General features: G+C 52.6%; 1 protein-coding gene across 1 annotated transcript; it reads right to left on the bottom strand.

The window, feature by feature from the left end:
• Positions 1 to 16852: 16852 nt before the first annotated feature.
• Positions 16853 to 24429, bottom strand: Mrpl23 (mitochondrial ribosomal protein L23). The gene is made up of 5 exons (XM_057779079.1): positions 24282 to 24429; positions 21824 to 21946; positions 20847 to 20929; positions 20148 to 20221; positions 16853 to 17079 (listed from the first exon to the last, which is right to left on the bottom strand). Exons 1-5 carry the CDS (start codon positions 24296 to 24298, stop codon positions 16936 to 16938), a joined length of 441 nt encoding a protein of 146 aa, XP_057635062.1. The 5' UTR covers positions 24299 to 24429; the 3' UTR covers positions 16853 to 16935.
• Positions 24430 to 25808: the final 1379 nt, after the last annotated feature.

Here is a 25808-nt window from a genome sequence, read left to right on the forward strand (position 1 = left end):
CCTAAACAAATAATTAGTCCAGAGACTGGAAGACTCAAGGGGATGGAAGTCAGGAATCTGATCTTTGTTCCCTGTCTTTAGCCTTCCTCCCCTTCCCCTTTTAGGTCTTGAGATAACCAACAGGCCCTTAACCCTTTAACCAACAGCCCCCCCCACTTTTTTTCCTTTTTTGGTGCTTTCTTCACTCTTCAGCCCAACCCAGCAGAGTTGAGCAGAGACGGGTGAGCTGGTACCTCCGTCCACATCAGAACCAATGTCCAGAGAGCAGAGAGAGCTATGGGATATGGGACCAGCCAGGGGGACAAGATGGGGTCTCATCACCTGAGGGAGTACTGGGACTACCTTGTGTGCAAGGTACCTCCCAGATTATGGCAGGGAAGAGGGACCAGTCTAGGTTCCTAGATCCTCTTCATACCTCATCTTGATCAAGTCTCTTGAGAAAAGGCCTTCTTCATCCAAACAGGACTCTTCCATGTCTCAATCCCTAGAGTTTAGCCAGTTCAGGAAACAAACCTCCCGGTGTCTACTACCTTGGGAACCCTTTTCCCTCTCCTCTCCCTAAGCTTCTTAGGTGGAATTTCTAGGAGAGGAAAGTGGGTCCCAGAGCCCCCAGCTCGGATCCATCTATCCCACCTTACCCCAAACCAGCACACGGATTCCCTTCTATCACCCCACCTCCCCACAAGACACAGAACTACCTTTTCTTCCTGAACTTGTTAGCCTTGTGCGTGGGCACTCTGGCTACTGACTGTTCAGCATTCTAGGTCCCAGGCTGGCTGAAGGTGCCCACTACCTCTAGCCCTGAAGAACACATGGTCAGAAAAAAAAAAAAAAAGAGGAAAAAAATGGTGCCCATCTTGATGGTGGCTCTGACGGGAATTCTCTGCTTCTTGCTGATCTGTCCTTCCGTCCTTCTATCAGAATGTCACCCTCCCCTAAAGCTACCACCACACTCAGCAGCCTACTTATTTCCCTTAATCTGTTTCTCCTTTCACTCTTCCCAAAACCCTCCTCTGAAATGTTCACTTGGCTCCTGCCTTCCCCAAGTACTCTCACCTGCTAGGCCGGCCCTGGCCCCATCAATGCAACAGCCCCTCCTTCTCTTCTTCCTGGAATTTCCCCTTTCCTCTTAGTCCCTCCTTATATGATAGCAGGAGGGTCAGAAGGAAGATGATGGTCCAGGAGACTCTGGGTCAAGATATAATGGCTTGGAGCCTTTTTTGAGGGGATGGACTCAGAGGAAGGGAAAAGGGTGCTTTGCCATGTGAAAAGCTTATGAAAGGGCTTCATCCAGGGCCACAGGAGCTCAAGAGAGCTGGGAAAGATCTTGCCTTGGAGCTGGGCAGGGCTAGTACATGGGTTCCCTGGTGCTGGGCTCACTGTGAGCAGAGGGATAACCATGCGCCACCCTGTGCTGATTACTGGGAACGGGTAGGCATTGCTTCACCTTGAAAGCCACTGTGTTGCAGGGTCAGACAACTAACACCATTGCTCTTTCTATAGCATGGCACAGAGTCCCACTGTACCCCAAAGACCTGCAATAGTACTGAACTTTGGGCTTGCAGCTGGCCATGGACACTCTTTAATGCAGCAAGCGAGATGGATTTGGGGTCTAGAATCAACCCAAACACCACACCAGACTATCAAGGTCTTACTTGAACAAGAGACTCCCATCCCAAGAGGTGCTGCGGCCAGGCTCCAGATCCCACCTCTGGGGTCGGGGCTACCATATCTAGGGTGCCCTTCTCCTTTGGCGTGCCTGCCCCTGCTGGAAGAGAGAGTAAACAAGCTGTTCCTGGATAGCCGGTGCTCCAGCCATCTAGCCCTTCACTGGCCTTCGGGAGGGTTGTGTGGGTAAGAGGGTCAGGGAGAGCCAGAGGAGAAGGTGAAGGAGTCTCAAAGCGCAGAGGGGAGGCCGGATGCTGCGAAGGTGAGGAGGAAGCACGGACAAACATGGTTGAGTCTGGCACACAGTGGCCTGGGCAGTTGCTGGCCTTGGCCAACTCTGCCTCTGAAGAAGCGCTGTGCCTCACTGGCCAACCTATGACTGCTACACATGAGGTTTGTGCACAGTGCTGACCAGCTAAGCTCCATGGGCCAAGCCAGGCACCAAGGGACAGGAAGGAGCTCAATGCTCGGTGCCTGGCCTCGGGCACTGTTGAGCCGTCTCCCATTTCCAGGGCACCTGGGGACGGGCAAGGCCTGGATGCTCAGCAGGGCCACTGACTGTCACTGGGGGAGGAGGTGAAATATCTACCCTCCTCTCCCATGCCTCCAGCCTGATTACTTAACTACTTTTCACACTTTAGCTTCCAAGGCCTTGAAGAACACATCTCTTAGGAACTGACAGGACAAATCCTCCACCTTACACTCCAGCCCCTGTAATACCCTAGAATGCCCTTCAATCCTCACTCTTGGAAGAAAGCTGGATTTCAGGGCCAACTAGCTCCTTCCAGGAGAACAAGGGTGGGACTAGGCAATGCAACTCACCCCAGTGTGGAAGGGAAGGGGACTATGGGGTAGCTGAAGCACTGAGAGCTGGCAGGTTACAGGCAGACGGGAAAGCCGTGCTTGTGCTCTTAGCGGCCTTTTCTGGCCATAGGTATCATCCTCTGGGGCTCAGAAGTACAGATGGCCATTGCCTGGGAGTCATGGGTTAGGGGACAGCCAGATTGGGCATGGATGTGTTTTAGACACTCAGAGAAAGGGAGTCACCCGGAGAGGAGGGAGGCCAGAGGGAATCATAGTTCTGCTAATTTAGAGATATCTTTTCCCCAAGGCTGCACCTCTCTCCTGGTGGGGAGGGTGCTGCTGGTGGTGGGGGAGGAGGAGCTAGGACCTGATTTCAGTAATTCCCCCCCAAGGAAATTATAATGTGGAACAGAAGGGGACCCTCCAGGTGCTCATCAAATTGCTGAAAACAACAGACAAGCTGAGCAAGGGACTGGGTGTCTTGAAGTGTTGTTCACTTGGCTGGGTGGGTAAATCCCTACAGTCCTATGTAGGGGCTGCCAAGGGGCCCATGGGGGCTTTAAGGAGCTGGGAAGTTGTCAAGGTGCTTGCAGGAGGACTAGGGGCCTATGAACTTGGCCAAAGGCAGCTAGCTACTCATCCAATAGAAGTGGGGAAGAAGGTAAGGACAGATGTGAGAGACTGGATGGGGCAAGGCCCTTCCAAGGGCCTAAAAGTCAGGACAAGAGGCAGGTAGGTGCCTGACGTCCAGGGGCAAACTTGTCAGGACCCACACAGCCCAGACTTGAGGTGCCAAGGCTGAGAGGTTTCTGAAAATAGGGAGACTGGGAGGCAGCTTTGCTCAGAACTGGGGTGAGCTGGACCCAGTGCACAGCCCAAAGAGTGCCCTGCCCCCACGCCTCAGCCTCCTGCCTGCCTGCCCTCCCACCCGCTTAGGCCTTCTGGATTCCATCAGGTACCACAGCAATCTGGCTGTGACATAATGAGGCAGGCTGGGGTCAGCAGGGTGACCTTTCATGGCCGCAATGTTTGGAAATCCCCAAATCAAAATGACCCAACAGACAAGCTTGAGAGTAGATTTCCCAAGTGGCCCCTTCAATTACCAAGAGAGGAAAACAGCAGGCCCCAGCCATTACTATGCTTTGCAGACGGGGGTAACTCAGGCCCAGAGAAGTCCGAAGCAGGCATGCCCAGCTTTAAGCAAAGGTGAACCAGGAGGCCTGGAGACTGCACACCAAGCAAAAGGCCAGTGAACGGGTGCATGATTGAGGGGTCCAGCGCCCATGATTCTGTAGGCTGTGGTACCCACTTGTAGGCAGATAAGAGTTTGGGGCAGAATGAAGGCCATGACAGGGTTAACTTATAATAACTCATGGCAGGGGACACTAAGGGCTGAGTGAGGCAGGGTTGCAGGACGGCCACCCCCAACCCAGAGTTTGTGAGCCAACATTCTTCTTTTGTGTGCTTCCTCTCCAGGTGTTATTTGAAAAAAAAAAAAAAAAAAAAAAAAAACACTTCAAACTTCATACAAAAAAGCTTCACGCTGAAAATTTAATGTAGAAACCCTGTAATCGCTTTTCCAGAGATAAGACACGGCCAGGAGGGAACCCGATCCTTGGAACACAGAAAGCAGTCTGGGAGGCAGGGCCTGAGGCTGTGAGGCACAGGCTGCAGGGTTGGGAGTGGGGAGAGGGGGAGGCAACAGCAAGAAGGCTGCCTTGGGGGCACATCCACAAAAGGGACACTTGAGCCTTCTAGAAGGCTATTGGTCTTCTGTGGACACAGTCTTCCCTTCTTTGGACAGGACCCCTCTGCCCCAGGAAGCTCAGGTTTCGCAGTGACGCCATGGCCTCTTGACCAGCAGCCTCAGAGACTAATTTGGGGTCCTGGAAGGCTCAGGTTGGGAACAGCTAAGCTGCAAAGGGCAGCTAGGCCAGCAGAGTGTATGACCTCTCATGCCAATGTCCTGTTGCCTCCTGGTCAGCAGCGCCACCATTGGTAAAGACTTGGGGACACCATACTCCCACTGCCCCTACCCACCACATGGCCCGGGGTACACACAACCCTCAGAGCCACCACGGCTTGGATGTAGACGTTGGAGATCAAGAACTGTCTCGTCCCTAGGCATGAGCCTCCAAAGACAAAGAACCTAAAACTCCTGGCTCTTGCCTCAGCTCCCTATCTCCTGTGAGCAGACCCAACTCGTCTAGGTTGTTCCCCACCCAGAAAAAACATATCAGAAAACAGGCTAGCAGAGCACAGAGCCTGAGACCTCCCTGCCAGGAAGGTATGGGGTGGGGGTGGGCTGCCCTGGCGGGGCCCTGGGTGTGTTTGCGCCAGACCTGCAGTTCTGCAGCGGCATTCCATGGGTGGGGGCGGAGGAAGGCGCCATGTGGAACCAACTGGCCTGGCTTGGGGGCAGGAGGCCCCCCAAGCAGTAAGCCCAGCTGGGCATGCCTGCGCCTTTACTGCCCCCTTCAGGTGGCCCAAGGCTCAGGACCAGCTCCTCTAGAGACCCTGCTGCGCACTCTTGATTGAGACTCAGCTACCCCAACAAGGGGGAATCCTATGTTTAACAGAAAGAACCAGGACACAGAGACCTATGGGGCCGGAGGTGCTGTCTTTTGAATTAAAGATCCCAGATCCTCCAGAATTCAGTGGGTAGGGGCTGGGGATACAGCTCTGCAGGTAGAATGGTTGCCTAGTATATATGAAACCGTAAGTTTGATCTCCTGCATTGCAGAAACTGGACATGGTGGCACATGCCTGTAATTTCTGAACTGGAGGCAAGAGAATGTGATGTTCAAGGTTGTCCTCGGCTACAGAACAAGTTCAAGCCTGTCCAAAAAATGAAACAAACAACAAAACCCAAAAATCTTGGGGTGGGGAGAGATACCACATAGCTCTCTATATGATCCTAAGATTTTGGGAACCCAGACCTCTACCTTGGGGACAAGGCCACACTCACCCAAGTCCCACACTGACTCCCCCATAACTCTACATGGCAATACTAACTTGGGTGGGTTAGGCAGGAAAAGGCAGGGCATCCATGACCAAGCAGGACTTGCACAAAGCCAGTATACACTTCTAATTCTTCTAATTGTCTCTCTTGTCACCCATCCCACCAAGAAGTAATTGCAGGCCTGAGGCTACTGTTTGCCTGTCCCTCCCAGTGTTGCCAGGACAATGATACAGAGGCCCAAGAAGGAATCATATCTCAGAAATGACCGAATGGTGCTGGGGGCCCAGCGCCAACATCAGGTGCCCTGTACCCTGCCCCAACCCTTCCAAACCCACCAAGAATATTCCATGAGCTCCATAGGCAAGCACGCGGCTCAGTATGCCAGACTAAGTCCAACAGACTGGCGCCAACTCTTAAGCCCCATGTCCCCACCTGGTCACCCTGTCCCTCTTGGAGCCTCAGGCCACTTAACTCGCAGGTCCAGTTTCCCAAATGGAAGCACCCTGACCTTTGCACTATATCTCCACAACTCTACAAAGAAAGCGTTTGTATCTGGCACCCCTTTCTACAATGTTTCTCTACATCCTGGGGTCATCCCTGTCTTTAGGCCCCACGGTTGTTCATTGTAGTCAGTGGGTAGGGACCCTAGGGTGTGGAGAAGAGCTTGTGAAGAAGCAGGAACATGTAAGGCGCATTGCCCTGTTTCCTATCCAGGTTATGTGTGAGACAGCAGACCTGGGGAGCTAGGTGGCCCCTCTCATTCATTTCGGGAGGCCTCTGAAGGTTTTATGGCATGGGGTCCCAAAAAACAGTCCCTGAAACCTCCCAAGATCTGGCAATAGGAAGCACCATTCTGACTGGGGCCATATTGACAGACAGGAGCAACTGGGAACACTCCAAGAGACACTTCTATGTCAGCAGAGAACGGCTGGGGAGGGCTTCCCGCCATCTCAGGGGCCATCCGATATTTTCGGATAAAGGACATTCCTGGCATCCTTCATTACCCTCCTTGGGCAGCTGTTGGCTCCTTTTATCCCAGCACAAGTGGCCATGTCCTCCTCAAACCCCAAAGGAGGCTCGGAACACATACTTTTCCCGTTATGTACCGGTCGAGGGGCCAAGGAGGATTTAGCTCGGGTGAGGCCCAGGGCCCAGCAGTCCGGGGATGTTCTGGGAGGTGAAGACAGGCCAAAATGGGGAGAACAGCTGCTCCTAACCCCAGAGGGCCTGCAGAACCTGGAGCCTGGGATTTATTTTTAGGAGGCCGCTTCCAGAATGTAGGCTACCTCAACCCAAAGACACAGAGAAAAACCCTGAATGTTCACACACCAGGATACCCCAGTATCTGAATGACCCCTCAAATCCAAGAGTGCCCAATGGGTTGTCTGTTTCTGGTCTCTGGGACAAGTGGGCCCAATCTTTGGGCACAGTTTCCAGTGGCACATTCATTCACAACTGCACCTTAGCTAGCATGAGCCCCAGTTGTCCCCCAGACCCCTAGAGCCAGGCCAGTTGCTCCTTCCCCTGTCATGTGCATAAACCACTCACTTAAGGCCACTCAGCTGAGTTGGGGCATAGGGAAAGTCAGAGTTCTGCAGTCAGGGTATGTGGGTATGTGTGTCCCAACAATAGGAACTCTGGAGGCTGAGGAAGAAGACACCTTTTACGAGAGAGTCAAGTGACAGCAGTGTGGAGAACATCCGGTTGAAGCCCCACAGCCACACAAGAGACCCAGCAGGACCCTAAGACCTCCACAGAGTCTCTGCTAGCTTCACAACAGTGATGTCACTTCGACACAGGGCCCTTTCGGTTACTTCCAGCCCAGTGAGAGATTGTTTTTGGGGCTGGGCATAGTGTTATGGAATGCCTTAAGACCTGGGAGCCTCCTTCAGGGAGCAGGATGTACCGGGGTCTGATAGGTCTTAGGGATTGGATTTTACGGCTCTTCTAAAGCCGTGGCCATCCTGGAAATAGAATCACTCCAACTGGCATGACAGCTGGTCTTGGTGACTGGGCAGGCTGGCCACGCCACCTCGTGGTCGGGGTCTGGGCCGGCACAAAGGGAGGCTCCCTTTCCATGCCAGCAGGAGCCGTGCCAGCTCTGAGGAGCAGTTTGTCCATGAGGTGCCCCATGCCTGGCCACATTCTGCCACACCGTGGCCACTGGGAGGAAGGGACAGGGACCAGGCTAGACAGGGAGGCATTGAGGCTTTGCCTAACTCCTGGATTCACTGGGACAGAAGACAGGGGCTAGGCATTAGGGGAATGGGAATCCCCTAACCTAATCCCAGGGAATCCTGGGAAAAGATCACCCTATTATTGTTCTGCCAGCCAGGGCCTCATGTGACTGGCATTATAACACCACATGTTTTGTTTTATTTTGGTTCCAACAAAACCAGGGATTGAACCCAGGGCCTGTTATATGTCAGGCAAGTGATCTACTAACTGAGCCACATGTTCAGCTTATAAGATGCTCTTTTGTAATTACTGCTGTTCATTGTTTTAAGACAGGATCTCATGTATTTAAAGCTGGCTTTGAAATCACTATGAAGATGAGGCCGGCCTCGAACTCTTGATCCTCACATCCATCTACTAGGTGCTGGGATTACTGGCCTACCTCACCACATCTGGCCTTAATGACACTTCTTTTTTTTATTGTTGGGGGGTCATTTCCAAGACAAGGTTTCTCTATATAACAGTAGTCCTGGCTGTCCTGGAACTCACTTTGTAGATCAGGCTGGCCTCAAACTCACAGAGATCCGCCTGCCTCTGATTGGGATTAATGACATGCACCATCACTGCCTGGCTGTGACACATTTTATACAAATAAGGACCTCACAGTTCCAAGGCCAGCGGCTTAGAGGGGTAACTGAACCCTGACTTAGGTCATGTTTCCCTCCTAGAAGCAACCTTGTCTACTCTTGACCCCCAACAGCTCAAATGTTCCCTGAAGCAATGAGGGCTCCCTGCCTAGATTTTGACTCTTGACTGTCTTGCTTTCTTTAGTTTTTTGAGATGGCTGTCTCACTATGTAGCCCAGGCTGGACTTGAACTTCCTAAGTGTGGGGTTCACAGTTGTGTCAAATGCTCAGTTTGTGACTGCTGTCTGCTAGACCCTAGAAGCAAGGTCAGGGGTGGGGGAGTAGAAGGGGTGTCATTCCCACCCTTGTGGTCACCTAGGGTGTTCCATAAACTTTCATAAGGGCCTTTAGGTCAGGTTCCCCACGTATCCTCAGAAACTGAGAGAGGACAGCTGAGGGGTGGTAAAATAGGAGCCCAGAGGGCCACCCTGAACTCCTCAAAACTCCAGGAGGTAATCTGTGGCCCTAGGGAATGGTCCAGTGGGGAGATGGGGGAGGGCTCGGGCTTTCTCATCCAGCAAAGGCAAAGCGCAGAAACAGCAGACCCTGTCTGTGCCTGCCACCTGGCCGGCTTTCCTAATGAGCTGTTTCCAGGCCCTTTGATCTGGGGCTTTAACGACACCCCCTACCCAGGAGCCTCTCATCCTGCCTGCAGCCTGCACAAGGCTTATTATCCAGACCCGATGACCTGACCGGCCTGGGACCAGCCTGGCTGCCACCTGGGGTGGACACTAAGGGCTCTTGTTCCCTTGTGGGGGAGGATGTTCCCTTTGAGTTCAGGGGGATGGTCTGTGAGGGTAGCTTGTCCCCAGAGTCACCTGGGCATCTCTGTGCCTGAGGTTGGATCCTCTTTACTTCTCATCATTTTGGGCTTGCTGGGAATTTTCACGAACACATATGCTGTAGCCCAGGTCTGAGGGCTCTTCACTTACTTGAACAGAACGCTCCCTTGGAGCTTGGGGGCTAGAGGCCCAATCCCCAGATTCCTACAGTCCAGCCCCTTGTTTTCTCTTGGAGCTGATTCAGAGTAACTGCTGGATCGGCAGCCCCTTGTCCATTTCCCAAGACTGTTCATCCATCAGGCAGAAGCTTCCCTCTTCATCATGCCGCTTCCTAGGCAGATTGTCATTCTGGTGGGCTCCTTTGATCTTTGCAGCCATCTTGATTTCCTCTGACCACGGCTGTGCCTCATGAAGTAGTGAGCCACCCCAGGCTGGACAAAGTCAGCCTTTGGGACTCATGGGGACTGAGCAGGACCAGCTGTCCCTGATGGGGGTGGTAAACACAGAGGGAGACCTGAGCTGAAGGGTCTTACTGTTTGAGGTGATCCTCCCCCCAGGGCATCCCTCAGTCACTTGTGAACACACTTACACACACACTGGCAGGCAATGAGGCCTCTGTGCGCTGGTCTCAACCCTCCCCCTTTCTGGCAGCAGGCTTGGAGTTTTATGAGTGCCACAAATCAGGTGTCACACAGTTTGGGGCTGACATGGTTTTTATAAGAATTATTTAAGGTCCTAGCCACCACTGAGGTCCCAGGGACAACTGGGGTAGGGAGCATCCAGCTGTTTGGCCCATGGAATTCCAAACACTTCATAAAGTGAAGGTAGAAAGTGAAAGAGGGGGTTCCCCAAAACTGCAAGGGCCAAGCTCATACTCTCACTCCTAGAGGCCAGCCTGGGAGGCCCTGGCTCTGGACTATAGCAGGAAAGAGAGAGCCATTGAGTTCGAGAAGTTGTCCCACTAGCCCCCAACAACACCCCAAAGTGTCTTACCCCTAGGGCATTCTTTGAGTTCTAGGGACAGAAGTCAGACCCCTCCTAGCGATCTTTCAGATTTCCACTGTCCCCCCGTACCTCCTAGGTTCAATGGGTAAACTCCTACAGATCTGATCTGTGCTGGGGACCCAATGGTGTGCCCCGATGTTTGCAGGCTTGACCTACTACTAACTCAGCAGTTCTTAGCCTGTGGGTTGCAACCATCGGAAAACATACATTTTTGATTCTCTTAGGAACTGAGACACCATTCAGTAGCAAAATTATAGTTATGAAGGAACAAGGAAACTAATTTTCTGATTGGGGGTCAGCACAACATGAGGAACTGTATTTAAGGATCACTGCATGAGAAAGGTGGAGAAGCACCTCCATAAGTGTTATACAATGACTGACGAATTGAACTAGCTCAGAGCAGCCCTGAAAGGCTAGCCAAAGGTCCAGCAGTTAGCAGAGGGATGGAAAGATGGACAGCCCCAGGCATCCAAGCACATATAACCCTGGGAGAGCTGCTGGCTTTGCACATGGAAGCATGAACAGAGAAAAACAGATACAGAGACTCCCATCACACAGCAGTTTCTGTTCTATTGTCCAGATTGCATCCCCCCACCACACGCACACACGCACGCTTACACGTACACACACACATACACACAGCCACTTGTCCCACTGGTGTTTGGGCGCACTCCACTTTCACAATCGGTGCTAGTACCCACAAAGGCTAAGAGCAGGCCCTCTGCTCTACAGGGCCCTGGAGACACTGCCCCCCCCCCCATGGCTCGAAGATGCCAGTAGACCAGGGTTGGGGGCTCTCTCATAAGAAGGAAGGCTGTCTGCTGCCTTAAATACAGCCTGAGAAAGGAGGGACCAATTCTGCCTTTCAGAGGCCCTGAACCAGGCCTGGTCTCAGGAGAGCTGGTAAGTGCCTGGAACTTGTGTCGTCGCTCTGTAAGATGCAGGGACCCTGCTGGGAAGCTGTGGCCCAGACCACTCTGTTATAGCTAGATTCAGCAGGCTCACCACCTTCCCAGCCTCGAGCCTCACAGAGGCAGCCTCCACTCCAGACCCCTCGTCTTTCCAGAACATGTCGCGGTGGTGAACACACACAACTCCAGTACTGGCAGACAGGAGCCCCACGTGGCACCTCATACCACTGGGTGTAGAAGCTATGAACACTTCAACATGGTATTCCTCTCGGAAAGGGAAGGTGGTGTGGTGGCTTGGTTCTAAGGGTAGGGACACTTCTGAGGGCATGGCGGCGTGAGGAGGGGTACAGTATAGGCCAGGGTGAACCTTCAGGGCCCGAACCCTACAGAGGCTGATTTCTACTTCAGCAGATGGCCCACCGCTCCGAGCCACCTAATGAAGTAGGAGGATGCAGATGTATGACAAGAGCACGGGGCAAGGACTGGTCTGGAGGGGGAAGGAGTGAGGGACCAGGACAGCTTTCCTCATCAGCCGGAACAGCAGAACTCCAGCACCCTCGGAGGCTTGAACCAATCAAAGCCAGATGTGGCAGCAACAGAAAAACCTTATTTACAAAGAAATAATGAAGCCATTTGGGGAACTGGTGCTGGGGGTAGCTCAGACAGGGGTGACCAGTGCAGATGCTAAGCAGGTTCCTCATGGGCAGGACTGGAGGTGGTGCTCCTCCAAGGTTCAGGTGAAATGGGGGTCTGTGGGTCCCTCAGTGGCCTCGCCGCTGCAAGGCTGAGCTCGTGGGAGTCAAGTAAGGTCCCTGGGGAGGCCTTCTCCCTTTGTCTCTGGAAACTCTTTGCCTGAGAGAGGAGCAGGGGCAGAAAGTGTGAGGGGCAAACTATACCCACCCCCCAGCAAAGAAAGCAGTACAGGCTAAGTCAGAAGTCCTGAAAACTGGGATGGGTAGCAGCAAAGTACAGAACAATTCTTTGTCTGTGTATGTGTGTGGAGAGAGATCAGCTTTTTTTGTGTGGGGGGGGTCTCATTAATTTAGCTGGGCAGGCCAGCAGAGCCCCAGGTACCCTACTTCCTCAGCACTAGGAATACAAGCAAGTCCTACCATGCCTAGCTTTTTATGGTGGTCCCAGAGAGTCAACTCAGACCCTCATGCTTGCGCAGCAAGTACTTTATTCCCACTGACGCATCTCCCCAGGCCCAGGAGACTAATACGTTACAGATGGCTGCCGCAGAGAGACTCATGTGCCCATCAGCTGCTTCTTGAACCTTGTACAGAAATCTGCTATCTCCTGAGGCTCGAAGCTGAGCGTATTGCCTGAAGAGGCTCAAGATTGGAGCGGCATCTGGGACAGTGAGCACAAGCCTGGAGACAAGGGTGGGTATCAGGGAAGGGACCATATTCACAGAGCAGCCAGCATCCTTAGCCATGGTCTATCAAGGTCTATCAGTCCCCTAGGGAGAAGCAAAGACATATGTCCACATACAAATGTGAAGAGCGACATCAGCCACAAGGGCCAGATGGCTGAAACAGCTTGTGAGCCCACTAGGCCATAAACAAAATGTAGTCCACCCATACCACAGACTATCACACGGCCCTGAAAAGGAAGAAAACCCTGCCCTCTGCTACACTATGGATGGACCTTAAAGGTACTGTTTAAAGATAGGAACCAGCCATAGGAAAGACAGGTCCTCTGTATTACCACTCATGTGATGTTCCTGGAATTACCATATCCACGGGGATGGGAGAAGGTAAATTGTGGGTGCCAGTAACTGAGGGGGGCACAGCTAAGGGGCGAGAGTTTGTGAAGATGTACATAACTCTGGCAACACACTCAAAGCCACTGAATCGCACACCGACGGACGTGCACTCTGTGCAGGGGGAAGTATACCTCTCTCTGTAAAGCTGCTTCAAAGCCAGAAATGATGGGGCTGGGGACAATGTTCAGCAGGTAAAGCCACCTGCCAACAAGTCTGATGAGCTCAGTTCTATTCCCTGGAAGTAGAAAATGAACTCCTGAAACTTGTCCTCCGATCTCCACACCCAGTCATGCAAAATAAATAAGTAAATGTAATTTTACTTTATTTGAAAGAGTTTTAATTTGTGTCTATGTGTTCATCTGTGTGATGGACACAAGTGAACCCCTGCATAGCTCAAAGGTACTGGATCCCCCTGGAGCTGGAGTTGACTGTTGTTGTGAACAGCCTGATCTGGGTGCTGGGAACCAAACCCAGGTCCTCTACAAGAGCAGTGTGTGCTCTTAAAGGCTGAGCCATTTCTCCAGTTCAATCAATATAATTTAAAATAAAAGGCAGACATGAATGTCCCAAGGCCAGCTCTCTCCAGCCCAGGGTAACAACATGAGGGATCAGCCTCTCACCAGACCTGTGAGCTCCAACCTCCTGCACCCACTCTCAGTACTTTCTGGGGTTCTTAGTGGTCTCTGCGGTCCCTCTCTCCTGCCCTCGCATTCAGGTGAAGTAATTTAGAATCATGAGGGCCAAGTGGTGGTGGCGCACACCTTTAATCCCAGCACTCGGGAGGCAGAGGTAGGTGGATCTCTGTGAGTTCAAGGCCAGGCCAGCCTGTTCTACAAGAACTAGTTCCAGGAAAGGCACCAAAGCTACAGAGAAATGCTGTCTTGAAAGAAAAAAAAAAGAATCACAAGGGAGGGGTACTTTCATGGAGGGGTTATTTAGGAGAAAGGGACACTGAGTCACAGGGAAGTCAGTCCTTGGAGATCTTACCCAGGGACACTGATGAACCTGCTAAAAGCACTGGCTGGTCCTCCCCTCCTGATGCTTCAGCTGGGGAGAAGGGACTAGGGGCTGGAGAGGGGACACCCAGCCTGCTCCTCTCAGAGAACAGTGTGCGCCTGGGGTTGTAGGCAGCCTCAGATAGGGCCCTTTTCCTGACTTCTAGAACACCCCACCCCAAGTCACAGCCTGTGGACTTCTCTCCTCAGGCAACATCCATGGTGTGGTAAGCGAGGCTGGGCTTTTCTGCCAGCTCTGATTAGCCAGACAAGAAGCACTCGGGGAAGATGAGCCTCATAGGTTGAGGGGCCAACAAGGCAGCCGGAGAACAGAAGGAGACACAGAGGCTTCAGGACTCCTTGAGTGACTGGGGCAGGCCATCTCAAGCTCGATCAGACTGGAACCAAAAGTGACTTCTCTGTGGTTCATGAGGTGTGCGTGTATATGTGCCTGCACACTTGCACACAGCCTGCTATAGTGGTCTTTTGTCACCCTGTCATGAGCATACCCTTTGGGGCTGAGGCTGTGAGTTACAGGAGTACAGAAGGGCTCTGTCCTTATGCAATTCCTCTAGAATTAGTGGGCTTATGTGAACTAAGTAGAGATGGCAAAGGGGTCTGGCAACAAGGAGATAGGTGACCCTGTCTCCATGCCCCAGGTCACGTGTCCTCCTGGGACGCCTTACCCTAGATGACTTGGCTCTGTACTGGAGTGACTACTGCACCCCAGGACACCCCAACTGCCCTACCTGGGGAGCCTCCTGGGCATGGGGGAAGCAGGGACCAGCAACTGGAGGCCCTGTCTCCTCCCCTGGCTAGGAGAGTGGGCTGTAGCCTGAGCCTGTAAGGACCATAGTGGGGGTTGGTGTGTGTGTGTGTGTGACTGGGGCAAGACTGGTGGGGGGACTGTGGCAGCCAGCAGGACATGATGAAGAGTGACCTTGGCCCCCAGGGCTGCCTGTGCCCCTGTGGAGATTGCAAAAAGTTCCTTGTGCATGCAGTGTGAAAGATGGGATTCCTCCTCCCCCAACAGTGAGGGTCCTCTGTGCCCGGGGCCCCATGAATTATTTCTCTAAGGAAAATACAGTTGTCCTGCCCACTTCCTGACCTTCCCCATCCTCTAAATCAACACTTGAAGGGTGCTTTTGCTGGCCTTCAGGCTCCATCAGCATGCTCTCCATCCCCCACCCTCCAGCTCTGCACTCCAGCAGGGTGGGGCTGAACACTGACTCCATTTCAGGGGGCCCCAAGCTCTGCTCAGAACCCAGAGCCCACAGCAGAGCCATGTTGCAGAGCATGGATTCCAAGTCCAGCAGACAGACACCCAGAGACATGGGCAAGATGCCACATTGGCAGATGAGTGATGAGACTGGGCTATCCACAGCATCTGGTGATACCACAACTGCTCCCCAAATCTCTAAGCAAACTTCCTACTTAGAACTAAATTTCATACCAATATACACTCATAATCAGAAACACCGAGGCAGTCATAATTTAAATCATACACACTTAAAAGTCACTCAGACACACATACACACACACAGACTCAATCACACACCCAGAGACAGACAAACTGAGACAGTCACATATACACGGACACTCAGACACACACAATGACAGTTTGAAACACACCGACACACAGTCATATACTCAGACCCACACACTGACAAAGTCACAGACACATACACACACCAAAACACATAGTGTTAGTCTCACACACAATGACACACAGTCATGGTCACATTCTCTCACACACACTGAAACAGTTTCAGACACACACATCGACATACAGTCACAAAACCAGACACACATGCTCTGAGAAACAGTCATATTCTCAGATATATTAACACACGTAATACCGGACACAGGCAGAGACCCACACAGTCAGTCAGTGAATGACAAACACCTTGACACCTAGACACAGTCCTATAAAGACGCAGTTACAAACACAAACTAGGGCCAGCTTGGTGGCTCGCATCTTTAATCTCTGTGCTTGGGAAGCAGGGGTAGACAGACCTCTGAGTTTGAGGCCAGTCTGGTCTACAAAGCAAGTTCCAGGACAGCTAGGCCTACACTGAGAAACCCTGTCATGAAAATTCAAAACCCAAACACACACACACACTCAGGAATCAAGGCTAAAAGATAATCGATAGATGCACACTCTCAAAATTCCAGCCGATGTAGCTAAAGGCACATGACTTTTCTTCTTTAAAATCTTAAAAGTTGGCCGGGCGGTGGTGGCGCACGCCTTTAATCCCAGCACTTGGGAGGCAGAGGCAGGCGGATCTCTGTGAGTTCGAGACCAGCCTGGTCTACAAGAGCTAGTTCCAGGACAGGCTCCAAAACCACAGAGAAACCCTGTCTCGAAAAACCAAAAAAAAATAAAAATAAAATAAAATAAAATAAAATCTTAAAAGTTATTGTCCGTGTATATATGATGGGTGCGTGTGGGCAGGTGTGTTACATATATGTGTGGAAACCAGAGGATAATTTTGTGGGGTCTACTCTGTCTCACATTCACCTTCCGTGGGTTCTAGGGATCAAACTCTGGTCTCCAGACTTACAGGCAAGGGTCTTTATCTAGGAATCAATCCTGCAGGCCCTCTGCTCCTTGTAATCTCGTCCCTGTGCTCACACTGGCTCCATGCGGCTCTTTCATGTCTCATCACCTATAGCCTCTGGTCATGGTGGTCTGGTCTGGCTGTCTCCTTGCGATGACACAGGTCCTGAAGCCTGCAGATCTGCCTCTGATCTCCCTCATGCCCTTCCACATCCTTCCTGCTCACCATCCCTCTCTGGTCCTTCCTGCCATTGTATCACACCAAAACCTGTCTGGACAGGCAATTCCCTCCTCCCCCCCAATGAGGGCTGCAATCTGCGACTGTTTCCTGGGGCTCAAACACGTGCCTGGCGGTGGGCTTCTGCACCCACAGAGCCACCCTGAGCTCCTGAGTCCTATCAGGCACGAACGTTCACACTGCTGTCTGTGTCCCAGAAAGCTGACCTGCCTCAGTTCTACCCACTGCCAGGCCTCCTGCACCACATGTGTCAAAGATCCAGAGGCACCATCCATGACAGAAAGCAAAGTGTCCAGTTCTTTCTCCACAAAGGATTTTTATTTGGGTTTGTCAGAACTACTGTGTTTACTAGGTCTGTGGTCCAGTCCCTGTTATCACAGGTCATAGGCCAAACCAAGAAGGGATACCAGGGCACCGGGGGTCGCTGCTCTGCCTCTGCTGCTGAGGCTCCTCTTCCAGAGGGTCTGCAGGACTGGGCTCTTTCTCTGGAAAAAGATCTGGGAAGGTGAAGGTCTGCCCATGGGCCTGGAGAGAAAAAGAGGGGCTTAGTAGAGGGCTTCCATGCCTAGAAGCTAGCAATCCTGGACCCTGGATGACAAAACAACAGGATGATGAGCCACCAGTGTCTCTAGGCCGGGTTCCTGCTGGGAAAACAAACACCTTGCAGGCCAGCCCTTCAACCTTTATCTATCAGCGGCAGGCTATTACCAGGACAATGGCCCTTTTCATGGACATTATCTCTTTACAGGGGTCTGCACCAGCCCAGGGCTCATTAAAAGTAGTCCAGCAAAGGCCCATTCACCAGGCAGCAGCCGGTGGAACTGGGGGCAGGAACTAGGAGCAGAAAAACAGGACACAAATGACGTCTGGTGCCATGCTAAAACTTTTTCCATCCAAAATATCTAAAAGCCTTCAGCCACATTAAAGGCCGCCCTCCTCCAGGCTCCGAACTTGGCAAATAAAATGCACACAACGTACAGAGAAACCTACATACGCAGCAGTCTATAAATCAAGCCTGGCTTTGCAAATTAACTGCTTTTACGTCTTTCACTAGAAGTTCAGAGTGTGTCAGCATGGCCACGTCCCAGCCTGGGGCCCTAAGCACGTGGGCCAGCACCAGTGAAGGCCCTGGGAGGGGGAATGAGCTAGTTCTGCAAGGCTCTAGGCAGATACAGGGCTGGGAGGCTCACTTGCAGCCTGCTAACATCTCCAAGATAAGATGTTTAAGAGGGAAGGGGCACAAAAGATCCAAGTTGGAGGCAGAGACCCCTCCTACCGTTCCCTCTTGTCTCGTATATGGACAACTAGGGAATTCTGAATCTGGGGCCCCTTAGTAAGCTCTGCCAGAGGTGTGCACTTGGCCCCCAAAGACTTGCTTTGGGACTGGGTAGATAGTTTAGTTAGTAGAGTTCCTGCCTAGCATGAATGAGGCCCTGGGTTTGATCCCTAGTACCACAAAAACTTGGGGTGGCTCATGCCTGGTGCTGTAATTGCCACTGGGGAGATGGAGGCAAGGGGATCAGAAGTTCTAGGCCATTCTTGGCTACACAAGGAGTTTCAAGGCTAGTATGGGCGATACGAGACCCTGTTTTTTAAAAAAAAAAAAAAAAAAAAAAAAAAAAAAAAAGGAGGCAGTAGCTCAGAAGCAGAGCTGATTGTACACCTAGAACTGACAGCTGGGTTTGGTGGCAGCTGGAGCCCAAATTGATAGCCTAAGGTCCAGAGACAAAGCTAAGACAGCCTATGTGGGCGGTATTGGGAAAGAGCAGAGACAACAAGCAAGGGACCTATTTCACCATCTACGGGTGCCCGTATGACTTCTGAGACTTCTGAGGAATATCTCTAAAGATAATTACTTCATACTTTTTAAAAAATGTAGCCACCCACCCTCCAAGGAGGGAGAGCCGGTTTTGAGGGGCCCAAGGCATGAAAGAAAAAAAGGCCACGGGGAAAAGTGGAGAAGCCAGTCCTGGCTCCAGTAATCCCAGGGCCCCAAGGGCCATTGTTGGGCTGGACCGTGCCTGCCCATAGCATTTATTCTGGAGCCAGGGCTCAGGGCCTGTGTGCACCACTCAGTCAAACACCATTCTGTGTAAACACGGTCAATGCTCTTTTTGTTATGTGGGGACTGAGAGCTTGCTAAGGCTCCCTCCCCACCCGACCAAAAAGATGTTTATCAGGTTGTCAGAAGAGAAATGTGGACGCCCACCATGTGGGACCCGCCTTTTCCCTTCCACACTCACAATGAACTGTCTCTCTGGTTGCCCCTTCCTGAGCCTCACAATGCAGTTACCAGAAGCCCCCCACCCCATGCTAGAAGACAAAGACAGTCTTTGCAGATACAGCCTGGAAGTCCCAAACACTAACCATTTCTAGACTGGAGCTGGGAAACGGGGTGCGTTACAAATTTTAATTCCGGTCGAGAAGCCTTGCCCAGTGGGGAGATGATGGGCCCCCATTTATCACGATTTCACAGAGGAAGATGGACATGTCTGAGGGCAGCTGCAGACACCAGATCTAAGAACGACCGAGTCCAGCTTTCACGAGCGTGGTGGGCTGAGGGGGGGAATGTAGGGGCTCAGATGTCTCAAAAGCCACTTGTAACTGTAGCTTTCTCTGAAGTGACTTGTGGCAAATGCCAGCATGTGGATGTGGCCCCACAGGCCAAGACAGAGACAGATGGGTGGATTCAACACCCAGTGTGCACACACACAGGCCTTCAGATGGGCCTTCTTTTCCCACCTGCATGGCTGATTTTGTGCACAGCAAATATTAGGCCCTGTTTAGAACAACCGTGGCTCTTTTTTCAGCAAAGCTGCCTCCCTCACAGGGTCTTTGAACAAACAGCCATCCAGCCCAGGCGGGGTGAGAGGAGCCAGTTCTTAATAGCATGACTGCCATCTAGTGGCCGGCTGCAGCGGCTGGGCTCCCTGGAGGGCTGTTTACACTGAAACTAGAGAAATTGGAGGAAGCCCCCCTGTGGGGTTCAAGCAGTGGGGAGCTAGTTAATGGACCCTGCCGAGTGGAGTCTTCCCGCCAAGATTCCCAGAGGTAAAAGGGGATTCTTCCTGGACACTCAGACTGAAGGGTGGTGGTTTAAAATCTGGTCTCAAAGACCTGGGGTCCAGGAGATAGGAGAGCAAAAGCAGGCTTGAAAATGCTTGATACTTCCTGGAACTCTGCATCTCAGTGAATAAAGGCTCCAACTAGAAGTCCTCTCCCTGGACCCCAGGTTCTGGTGCCTGTACTTGTGGAATCACTGTCAGCGGGATGTGCAGGGCCCTTGTGCCCCAGAGATCTCAACCTCTTCACTGCACCAGGCCCCAGGATCTACTCACGGCTGGGTCATCACGGAGCTGTGACTTTTCACATCCGTCCTCTGATTTCTGTTTTCACCAAACTCAAAGCCAAGGCACTGGCCATTACCACAAAAGAAGGAATGGACTTCCTGAGCTCTGCGGAGGTGCACCAGGACCTCGGCTTCTCCCTCCCCAGGTCTCTAGGTCTAAGTCCCAGAAAGGTGGACTGTATTGCACAAACAGCCCCAGGACCCAGCTGTGACAAGGAGCCGAAACAGGGCTGCTCTTACTCACCAGCTGCACGTAGGCCACTTTGTAGTCCGGCTTCTTGATTCTTACGTTCTTATGGTCCCTCCTCCTGTTGGAGCCTGTGAGGGGACAGCAAACCCTACCTTAGCTCCTGGCCCCTGAGCAGCCCCACAGTCTAGGAACCATTTTCCAACAAGGCCTCGGATCTCATCTAGAGGTGGGGGTTTCAAAGGGCCAGGAGGGATCTCAGACCGATCTCCCAGGATTGCCACCAAAACTAGTTTCTATGTTTAGGTAAAAATAGTCTTTGAAAATAGAAATGACAACAAAAGATTTTAAATGAATAAAAGGGACCTCTTTCCTCTCTGGTGAAATGTAGCTTCTCTAAGGAGGGTACTTCTCAGGGGGGCAGTACTGCCAGCCAGCCCTGGCCACTGGTTCTGCCACTGATGGGCCACATCAGGGTCTACTACAGGAGGGGACTGTGGAAACCTACTAGGGACCAGCCCAGGCTAAGGAGGTGGTTCTGGGTCAAAGGAGCAGAGGACATTTCAGGGTCACAGCTAAAAGTTCTGGGGACCTTCAATGAACTACAAGGCAAGGGACTAGGGGCAGGCTTCCACTGACAAGCACCATGTGACTCTGGCAAGTCACCCAAGCCCCTCATGGAGAGTCTGGAGATAACATGGAGTAGACACAGAGCTGGCTGTATCCTGGAGGCAAGTCACCAACATGGGTACCCACCATGCTGCACCCGCGTGCGCACAGCAGCCACAGGAACATTGTAAATTTGCTCAAGGTAATTCCGGAGGTCCACCCTGGTCATCCTGGAGGAGACAGAAAGAAAACAAGTCTAAGCTAAGCCTAGATAAAAGATACAAAGGAAGATATCCTACCCAAGGATAAGGATGAGAGTTCAGGAGCGGTTGTGGCCAGATGGATCTGAGTCTCAGTACTGTCCTCTCTCCGGGCTAAGTTAGGGCAATGAGAGCTTGGTTTCAACCGCTTGGTTTACTTGGTCCTCTCTTCTTGGGTCCTTGATTATCACCAGGAGCAAGCTGGGCTCACTCTGATAAAATGTAGAGTATCAGGCCTGAGACTAAAGACTTGTTACTGTGAGCTAAGAGATGTTTGCTGCTAGAAAGGGGCCTCTAGGGCAGGGTAGATGAAGCCCACCTAGGCTTTCAGCACAACCCTGGCCACCATAAGCTCCTGTGCATGTCTGTAAGACTGAAGAGACCCTACCCCAGCTTCTATAGGTATCTCCCCCTGCCCCTTTTAGGACTCAGAGAAGCACCAGCAGTTGGGATTGCACTGCGCCTTCCTAAAAAAGTGGCCCACTGAACTGAGCAGGAGGAGGTGAGGAACTCGGGCTAACAATCTAGAAGCTTTGCAAATCTCGGCATGCTCCAACCCAGCCTCTGGGGACTCCTTTCCTGGGAAAAGGATGGAGGCAAGAATTCAACAAATCTCAGGCTTTCTGTTAAGCTTTCCCCAGGTGGAGGGCGAGCCAGGAAAGCAGCCAAGAGCATGCTTGCTCTCTGGCTGCCTGGAGCTCTGCAAACACCAGGCCCCTCCACCATCTGCTGAGCAAGCAAAGTGGCCCCAGGTCTTTCCACCACAGGAAAAGCCTGGCCCTGGGGAGCTGAGCTAGAAAACAGGACAGGACCTACATCCTAGAGGCTGCTCCCAGCCCCCAAATTCCTTTGGGACTGACTTACTCCATGGGGATCCGGAACTGCACAGTATCTTCAGGCTGGGCAGTACCAGGCCGCACCAGCTGGATAAAGAAGTTGGTTCGGAATACACGGAGCTGGGGGCCACCCAGCTGGTAGAGGGGGTACCTGTTCAGGAGAGATTAGGGGGTTAGGGCTACACACGTGTGTGCACGCACACACACACACACACACACACAGAGTGCTACAGGCTCATGTATCTACTCACACCAGTAGGGTCAAGGCAAGCTGGGGGCTGTTATACACAGGACCTGTATCAGGACATGGAATTCACAGGGTCTGTCCCTACTGCATGGTCTGATCAGTGCAGGGGTGGGTTGGGATGTGTGGGCAGGAGGGGGACAAGAAGCTTCTCAGTCCTTAGCCTCCGTTCTGGGGTGCCAGGGTTATGGACACTATAACTTGCCTACGGAAAGGGCAATGGGGCAGCTTGAAAAACAAAAACCAGGAGCTGAGGCTTATGGTGTGGCATGGTGGCAGAATAATGGGCGTAGTCCCAGCTTGTAAAAATGCAAGAGAGCAAAGGAGGGAGGACCTCATGAGCAGAGTGATACTCCACTTGAAGGTACTATGTCTTCCGAAGGCCTACCAACTCCTGCTCCTGGATATCCCCATGGCCTGGGAGAAGGACCCCTTTCTTCTCCCCCTCAGCACAGAAGAGCCCTTGCTCCTTGAGAGGGAGACCAATGGGCCGGAGGCTGGTGAAAACAGTGTTTCCAACATGGTGCTCCAAGCTGGCAGCACCTCACTGGACTCCTAAAACTACCCAAACAGGCAGAAGCTGTTAAGGATTTGGGGTAGCCACTGTTTTTCACCCTTATCAGACAAAGCAGAATCTCTGCCTGGTGGTCTTGTACCCTCCCAGCCCACTGAACTGTCATGAAGTGGAGAAACTCAAGGCCTGTGGATTTACTAGAGGAGCACGGTCCATGATGCCCAGGTGGAGGGTGGGTACACAGGACCACCTATAGTTCCCACTGATAACCATCAGTGTGGCATGTGGGTCAAACCTGGGAGCACAGGCACGGGTGTGTGTGTTCAGGGCTGAGAAGCAGATACCTGGGTTTCAGATGACTCTGAAGGTAGCCTGCTGGGAGCCTCTGAGGCAGGACCCGTAGCTAAATATTTGCTAAACTTGATAGCTCAAAAGCCAACCCAGTGATCAAATCCATACATTGTTGCCAGACTAGTGGCCTAGAGATTGCTGCTGATGCTCTGGCAGAAGCCTCCCTGAGAGGACCTTGAACTCTGTCCCTACAGGAACAGGAAGCAAAGGGGTCAGGGAGAAGCTCCTGAAAGAAAAGGGGGATATGGAGCCCTGAAGTACAGGTCAGTTGTGGTACTCAAGATGGCCTCACATTATCAGTTAAGGTTCAACTGTGCATAGCATGAGGACAAAATTGGGAAGGCCTTCCTTAACCGTGTGTGGGGGGGTACAGTGCACACTAAACTTCCTAGTCTCTGAATCTTTAGGATTAGGACCTGAGAGCAGAGGTCCTGAGACCACATTGGGGCCATGTGAACTATTTGCATTTCTCTGTTCTCCCTAGATATGCCATTATCCACAACTCTCCCCACAAACTGCCTGCTGGGTGTGTCCCAAGGCTGGTGACTCCCCTAGAAAAACTGCAGCCTCCTCTTGGTCCCAGCCTTGCTGCTCTTCTGACGTTAGCTTTTCAGGGTTCCCTTAACTTCCTTCCTGCTATTCTTCACAAGCAGCGTACTTCAAGTGAAACTCTTAGGTCTCCTCCTCACTGGTAACTAGGCTGTGATTTGCTCTCGGTAGCTCAGGCCTTATCCCTGATCTCACTCTGTCTTCACCCACCACCAATCATTCACACATGGGTCCCACTAGCTCCCTGCAAAGCCAGGGGATGAGCACGGGAGCTGAACCAAACTGGCTCACACGGCCATGGTTCTGAGGGCCCTTGTCCCTCCTAAGTCAGCCTGCGAAAAAAAATCACACGGGTACCCACCAGGCAATTCCTACAGTCCTCTCCCCAGCTGTGTGCATGGTTCCCCATATCCCTTCTCCATGAGAACCCCCAAACCCACATTAATGCTCAACCCAGGGCAACCCATCCAGTGGGTCACGTGTTCACTGAACACGTGTTTCCTGCTTAGACTGTGGGAGGCCAGCCTTGCTGGCCACGTGGAGATCTGTGAATGCAGCAACTTTGGGGGGCTTGGACCAGGAGTATTGCGAGCACCTTCCGATCTCAGCCCAGCTCTGGCTATTTGCCAGAGCAGACCCGCGCCTTTGGCTGTGATTGACAGCCAGTACACTACACAGCGGTGGCTCTGCCGCGTGGACCTTTGCGGGGAAACCAGTCGAGTGCGGGCGCCTCCTGCTTCCTGCTTCCGGTCCTCGGGACCGCCCGGGCCCCGCGCCCACCCGACCTGGCCTGTGCTGCCCGTTCAGCCCGGCGACGACGTTACTCACAACACATTCCGCGCCATGGCAGCCGCACCTCCCGTGCCGGAAGGAGCGACGTCCCGCACAGTGCCCGCGTTGGCACAGCGCCCCCTCGCTTCCGGAGGCCGCGCTACCCCTGTCCCCGCACCGCAGGACCCCGCATGTTCGGTGTTCCGCAAATCCCCACCCCCACCCGTGTACCGCCAACTGCCCGGGCCCCGCCCCTGCACAGTTCACCCCGCCTCTCCGGAGGCCTGGCACACAATGCACAGCCACGCCCCTCACCCGAACCCGCAAAAAGCCCGCGTGCACACTGCACCCGTTTTTTTCACCCAGACCCATACATAGCAGAGTCCCGCGCACAACTCGGTGTACATTGTACCTCCCTGATCTTCAGCCTGTAGGCAACCTACACCCACGTGCTTTCCCATTCACAAGGGCACGGCGCTTTGCCACGAGTCACCCTGCATTTCTGCACTGCTGGCTGGTAGATTCTACAAAGGGTACCTACTCACTGTCCTGCTTCCCCGTCCCAACATTGCATGGTCCCGTCAAGCACTGTCATACACTCTGCACCCCCAAATCTACCCTGTGAACCTCCTCCTCTCCCCTTGCTGTAGGTAGTCCAGCACTACCTTTGTTCCTACTCCACTTTTTCTCAACTGCATCAATCCACCCCACAAGGCTCACCAAGGCCTGGTTGTCCAGCCCCTACCCTGTGTCCCACCGCCTAGCTGTATAAACATCCACACTGCCTTCCTCTATGCCCACCTCTTTGTCCCTTTCCCTCCTACAACAAGCACATCAAGAGGCTACCCCATCCCCCAGTCCACACAGGACCCTAGTCCTCCTCAACAATTCAGTCACAGCCTAGGCAGCAAAGATTGGGAAGGGTGGGGTGGGCTGGACCTCCTGTCTGAGGTCTAAGGCCCCTCTCCCAACCCGGACTGGGTTGTTTTCCCTCCCAGGCTAGACTCCCAGGACCCCCTCCTTTCTCCTTCCCTCCCTTTCTTGGCTGCCCAGCCACATTTGCAGCCCAGCATCCCTGCATACTCCCTGTCCCAGGAGCCCCTGGCCACACCTCCTTCAAGAGGCCACTAGCTTTCTTAGGCCTTTCTGTTCACTGGCCCTCTGCCCTGCAGGCCAGGGACCCTCTAACCTGGCCCTTACTAAGGGACCCCTGTCCATAGCTCCTGCCCCTGGCTTGGTATTGCAGCTTTTTCCTGCTTGTGGGCCCCACTTCCCCTACCCGGTCTCCTCTGCTGGTTTACAGCTCCCCCGCCTCCCAGCTTCCTATCTTTACCCTATGGCAACATAGTTGCTTTTTGAGGCTGGTTGTGGGGAGGAGGCATGGGTGGAGATATCAGGCACTCTCTAAATGGACCCCCAGGAGGCTCTGGTTCCCTAGCCGGTTAGTGCTCTGTGTTACTAGAACTAGCTGGGTAGAACAGTGGTGACTCTAGGACAGTGAGTCTCAACCTTCCTAAGACTGTGACCCTTTAATAAAGTTTCTCATGTGGTGGTGACACCAACCATACAATTATTTTTGTTACT

This window comes from Chionomys nivalis, chromosome 8, assembly GCF_950005125.1.
Source record: "Chionomys nivalis chromosome 8, mChiNiv1.1, whole genome shotgun sequence".
Lineage (NCBI taxonomy): Eukaryota > Metazoa > Chordata > Mammalia > Rodentia > Cricetidae > Chionomys > Chionomys nivalis.